The following is a 6037-nucleotide window of genomic DNA, read 5'->3' on the forward strand; positions in this document are numbered from 1 at the left end:
TTTTATCTTCTATTTCAATATAGAGAAAATCGACATTGTACATTCGCACAGTGCACACCCCTATCTGTTACATCTTAATTAAATCCAATTAATTTCAATTTATTTTTTTAAAAGTACTAGAGATACTGAAACCAAAATTTATAGTCATTCTGAGTCTCTGACAAGTCAGAATATAAAATGGTTAAAAAGACAAAGTTGAATGTCACAAAAACTTTGAACTGGCAACTACACGACAAAAAAACAAACAGAAAATTAAGTTATCCTTGATGAAATTACCCATGTGCTTTTATCCGCTTATGATTACTCCATTACAATTTAAAATAAATTCACAAGATATGAATTTGATTTTACTTTGACCACTAATATATTAGATTGTTTGATTTTTGCACAATATTTTTGGAAGCTAAGTAAGGAGAAAAAAAAAAAAAAAAAAGAAGCTACGTAGTTAACACGCCCAGCTGAACACTAATTAAGTGCGAAACGAGCACAAAAGCAATAGCTTTTTGCCTTTTCTCCTTCTTGCTGGACTCACAAAAAACTTGATTTTGCATGAGGTCATCACCATTCTCTCTCCAAGACTCTCCCTCCTCCATATAGATTAAAAAACTGCAAAAATCTCTCCAAAATTCATAGATAGAGATGTTCTTAAGATTATAAACATTTGGAGACTCGTAAGTTATTTTCAATGTCATTTTACTTTTATGTTCTCTAGTATTTTTCTTTAAAAAAAAGTATTTTGTAAAACAAAAAGTAGTTTTCCTTAATTTTTTTTTTTTAAATGAAATATGCAGTGCAAAGCACTAAAAAAAACAGTATTTACTTCAAGTCAAATCGGTTAAAAATTGTTGGGATCAAATTTAGTAAACCCATTAAAATTGGATTGAAATTTTTGAGCCACTCATTTAACTGGAATAAATAAATGAAAATAGAAAGAGATGATACATTTAATGTGGATTGCATGAGTGGTATGGAATTAATCTTCTAATTAAGTTTGAACTACAAATTTAAGAGCCTTTTATCGTTCACGGTTCTTGTTTGAAGACTAATAAAAGAGGGATAACTGTGTTTAGTTTGTCACATATATGAAGTTTGGGAACAATGTAAGACACTTGAGGAAAGACACATCCTGCGATTTATCGCTCTTTTACCGATCTTCATGACATGAGCCGGTAAGGGACTCTTAAATTGTTGGGACCAAATTTTTTGAAAGCAACAGATTAAACTGCATTAATGAAGAAATAACGGAATAGAATCCGGAATACATCGGGCTAGCATGATCTAAGGTTGCTGAAGCTAAATAATGAGCGTGTAAATTAAAAGTTCTAGGCACTAAACTAATAGAACAAACTATAAAAATAGACATAGTCTCCTTACATTGATCCAAAATTGAACCAACATAAGATAAAATCGAAGTATGATCCTGAAGTAAAGAGCTGTGGAGTTCTGAACAATCTGTGACCAGGTCCACAGATAACACCTAACGATCCTTAAGCCACGATAAAACTTCCTTACAAGCCATTGTTGGGATCAAATTTAGTAAACCCATTAAAATTGGATTTAGATTTTTGACCCACTCATTTAATTGCAACAAATAAATGAAAATAGAAAAAGATGATACATTTAATGTGAATTGCATGAGTCCTATGGATTTAATCTTGTAATTAAGTTTGAACCCCAAATTTAAGAGTCTTTTATCATTCACGGCTCTTGTCTTGAAAATCAGTAAAAGCGGGACAATTGTGTTCAGTTTGCCACATGAGTGAAGTTTGGAAACAGTTAAAACACTTGAGAAAAGACACATCCTGCGATTTATCCATCTTTTACCGGTTTTCAAGACATGAGCCGTGAACGATAAAGGACTTTTAAATTTGGGGTTGAAACTTAATTACAAGATTAAATCTATATCGTTCACCCCAAATTTAAGAGTGTTTTATCGTTGCGGCGGTTAGTAAAACAAAACTTATAAACTTGCTTTAAGTTGAATTAACCCGTTGAACTGTGTTCGGGTTATTTAACCTATTAATTATTTGTATGTAATTTTAGTCACAATTTTTTTTAAAAATAAAACTCTAATATTAGAGATTGTATCTACTATAATAACAATTCAAGAACAAATTCTACACCACATCTACAACACAACGGCATGTGGCAATCAAGAGATGCGGTACGTTTACTACTTAGAGAAATTTTGTATCTTATGAAATAAAAAAATGAGAACAGGGAATTTAAGAAATAAGTTCAAAAGTAGAAAAACAGAAGAAAAAAAAAAAGTAAACACAATTCATTTTTCTATGAAATAATTTTGCTTATGAAAAAAAATAAATAAATTACAGGTCCACAGGATGACAGGGCTACAGGAGTATATAATATAAAAAATAAAAATTCAATCATATCAAACCCTTTTACACGTGTCTCGTATTTCAGGTCTTGATTAGACGCCATTTCCCAGTCATTACCACTAGGTGATTTTACGTTTCTACCCTCTGCTTCAGAGTTTATTCCTTCTCCAACCTTGCCCTTATAATGGCCTTCTCCTCCCTCAGTCTCCGCCATCTCTCCTCTCATCTTCTTCTTCCTCTTGCCGGAATATTCTTCCACCGACGTCTCCTCTCCTCTTCCCTTTAATTTCCCTTTTTTGTTGTCAATTAGGCCCCAATTACCTCTAAAGATTCAATCTTTACACAGAATCTGCGAAAAAGAGCTGGTTTTGGGGGGGTTATGTGTTCAAATTTGCAGATCTGAAATCTGGTTTCGAAATTTCCTTTCTGGGTTTTTGGGATTTGTTCGGAAAATTAAAGCTTCGTGGGTTATTATATATATAGATGTCGACGTCTTCCACGTATTGGTGTTACAGTTGCAATAGGTTCGTGAGAGTGGCGAGCCAGGATTCAATCGCGTGCCCCGACTGTGACAGCGGATTTATCGAGGAGGTCGAGACGCCGACGCGATCCTCCTCGCTCTCGGAATCCCGCCGGCGTCGGTTCCCCGCGGCGGCGATGTACACGACGCCGCAGAACTCGGATCAAAATGCCGCGGCCGGGTCGGCGGGTTCCGGATCGAGCCCCGCGCTCAGGAGGAGCCGGAGGAATGGGGGCGACCGGTCTCCGTTTAACCCGGTTATCGTCCTCCGTGGCCCGTCCGATGGCGGCAGCAGCGGTGCCGCCGCCGCCGGCACCGCTGGTGGAGTCGGGTTTCAGCTTTATTATGACGATGGAGCCGGGTCGGGTTTACGGCCTTTACCGGCTACTATGTCGGAGTTTCTACTCGGGTCGGGTTTCGACCGGCTTTTGGATCAGTTAGCGCAGATTGAGGCTAACGGCCTGGGAAGAATAGAGAACCCGCCGGCGTCAAAAGCGGCGATAGAATCAATGCCGACAATCGAGATCGAAGATTCTCACGTAGATACCGAATCTCATTGCGCTGTTTGTAAAGATCCCTTCGAGCTCGGAAACGAGGCTCGCGAAATGCCCTGCAAACACTTATACCATTCCGATTGCATTCTCCCATGGCTATCACTGCGCAATTCCTGCCCCGTCTGTAGATACGAGCTCCCCACGGACACCAGAGACTCCGGCGAACCCAACAGGACATCCCCATCAACCGAGCAAAGCGTAAACGACGACGAAACCGTCGGGCTAACAATCTGGAGATTGCCCGGCGGCGGATTCGCCGTGGGACGGTTTTCCGGCGGGAGAAGGGGCGGGGAGAGAGAGCTCCCCGTCGTGTACACTGAAATGGATGGCGGGTTTAACAGCAATGGCTTGCCGCGGCGGATTTCTTGGGGGTCTAGGGTTAGTGTTTCCCGGCCGAGCAGCCGTTTGAGAAGAGCTTTCCGCAACTTGTTTGCGTGTTTCGGCGGCGTTGCCTCTTCAGGCTCCTCCACCAGCTCTGATTCTAGGGTTACTCACAGTAGTGTATTGCCATCTGCAATCCAGGCTGATTCCAGAAGGCGCAGAGTTTGAGGTTGATGATGATGATGATGATGACAGAGGCTAGAAGAAGAAGAAGAAGAAGAAGAGATTGGTAACCTTTAATGGAGATTGTCAGATTGCAATGTAAATAGCAGTATATACAAGTATGGCTCTCCAATGGTGGATTTACTAGAAATACCCACTAGTTATACTTGGCTTAAAGAGTTAAAGCTCTCCCCTTTTTGCACTCCTTTAGTGTGGAAGGATTTCTTCAAAAATGAAGAATCCATTGCCCAGAATTGGTTCCTGTGAAGAAGAAGAAGGTGCTTGGGTACACGGACACCACAATGCCTCAAGTACCATAGTCTCTTTGAACTTTTCAGTGGCAGCAGTTATCTTCTTTATTTGATTCATTGTAGCTAGCCTTTGCTTGCTTCGTTTTTCAATTGCTTCGACCTCCTAATGGAAAAAAAATTTCTAAAGTTTCATCCCACTTTTGAAGTTTACATCACACTGTGCTTGAATGTTTGATGCCATTTTGTTTCATTCTTTAATGGACATGCCAATGATATTCCACATTATGAGGCCCTGCATAATATAATGCCGGACAGATTGATTTTTAGGCTAAAGAATTGAATTTTCATGGTCATTTTAATCTGATTGTTTTCTCAATGCATCACAAATGTTTCCAGTAGGATACAGATGAGACAAGATTACATCATTGCCTTGGGGTAACCCCAACCAAGTTTTGGTAATCACTATGTTACAAGTTCAACTCCCAGTAGGAGCGGCTTGTTGGCCTTAGCCGGTTAGCCAGTCAGCTATGGGCAACTTAGGCTGGTTTATCTCCTTTCCTGGCTAGCCAGTGAGCTATGGGCAACTTAGGCTGGTTTATCTCCTTTCCTGGCTAGCTATGGGCAACTTAGGCTGGTTTATATCCTTTCCTGGTTAGGGTCACATGGTGCTCGTCACAAAAGAAAAAGAAGACAAAGAAGACGACAACATTAACTCTCCTACTTTTAGCAACCTTAGTGGAATGACAAGTGTGTTGTGAGAAAACTGTTCTGTGTCTGTATTCTTTCTTTATTCAGGACTCGGGATTTATGGATTCTTTTGGAACCTTGTAGCTGCTATTGTATAACATCAATGTGAATGCAATTGCAGACTTTATACTTGCCAGTTTGGGTTATAGGGTTGATTTGAATTACGGGAAACCTGATTACTGGCTGAACCCCATTAAAGTTGCTGCTTTACAATCAAAAGAGAGGATAAGAAAGCTACAAGCTCATTCCCGGCAGGAGCTGGCCAGTTCTACTGTTAGGTAAAGCTTTACTAGTTAACGTATAAGTGCAGCAGCTATATTTGACTACGAGTTTTGTTAGTGTATAGTGACTATAGAGAAGCTTCAAGTTATAGTAACTGCTTTTAGCGTCGTGTTATGTGGGGCCGCCTGCCAAGTTAGGTAGGGGGCGGTGGAAGCTGTTAGTGGCGTGCCCTGTATCCCTGATGGTGTTACAAGATAGTGGTGGTTCCACTGGCGAAACTTTTGTAGGAATCTGAGTTGTATACTAACCGTTCTTGACAGGTTTATGGGGACAGCCTAATCAGCCTTGACCTGGAAAGCTATGCAGCTTAGTTTGCATATCAACGCCAATGCCAGCTTTTGCTTAGCTCACGTAATTGTCTTATGTGCACTTATTATATGGTGATTAGCCACGTTCTCGTTTTTCTCTGTTTTCTTAGGAAGATGAAGATATTGGGTTGGTTCAAGGCTGCCCAGCAGGGACCATGAAGTGGACAGCAGGTTTGAAAGTGGTCCATTTTTTTAGTATTTTGTTTGATTGAAGTGGCAATCAGTGCACAAAGAAAGTAGCAGAAAGATGGTTCATATAATTGGGGTGTACAGGTTTCTTCTTATGGCAGTTGGGGGCATTAAAGATTTGGTGGTTTTCCCTCTTGGCAGATTTGAACATTTGTTGCCTGTTGTAGAAATTTTAGATTTTCTTCAAGTTTAAGGTTTGCAGCTGGTGTTGAATGGTTGTCTGTTGGACTCTGATTTGGTGTGACTCTGTAGGCTTCAGACTTCGGAGTTGAGATATTTGCTGTAATAAATTATGGTCTTAGAA

General features: G+C 40.1%; 1 protein-coding gene and 1 long non-coding RNA gene across 2 annotated transcripts; both read left to right on the forward strand.

Annotated features, from left to right (window-relative positions):
• The first annotated feature begins 2532 nt into the window (after window positions 1-2532).
• LOC109147958 (probable E3 ubiquitin-protein ligase RHC2A) lies at window positions 2533-4404 on the forward strand. The gene has a single exon (XM_019295641.1). The coding sequence runs from the start codon at window positions 2823-2825 to the stop codon at window positions 3960-3962; it is 1140 nt and encodes a 379-aa protein (XP_019151186.1). The 5' UTR covers window positions 2533-2822; the 3' UTR covers window positions 3963-4404.
• A 484-nt stretch (window positions 4405-4888) lies between these two features.
• Window positions 4889-6037, forward strand: LOC109147961. The gene is made up of 2 exons (XR_002048739.1): window positions 4889-5232; window positions 5497-6037. It is a non-coding gene; the product is annotated as an uncharacterized LOC109147961 (long non-coding RNA).

The sequence above is a fragment of the Ipomoea nil genome, unplaced genomic scaffold (genome assembly GCF_001879475.1).
Source record: "Ipomoea nil cultivar Tokyo-kokei standard unplaced genomic scaffold, Asagao_1.1 scaffold2036, whole genome shotgun sequence".
NCBI classification, from domain to species: domain Eukaryota; kingdom Viridiplantae; phylum Streptophyta; class Magnoliopsida; order Solanales; family Convolvulaceae; genus Ipomoea; species Ipomoea nil.

Bases quoted from the DNA above. Each gene is read 5' to 3' on its own strand.
- LOC109147958 (XM_019295641.1), top strand. From the start codon at position 2,823: ATGTCGACGTCTTCCACGTATTGGTGTTACAGTTGCAATAGGTTCGTG.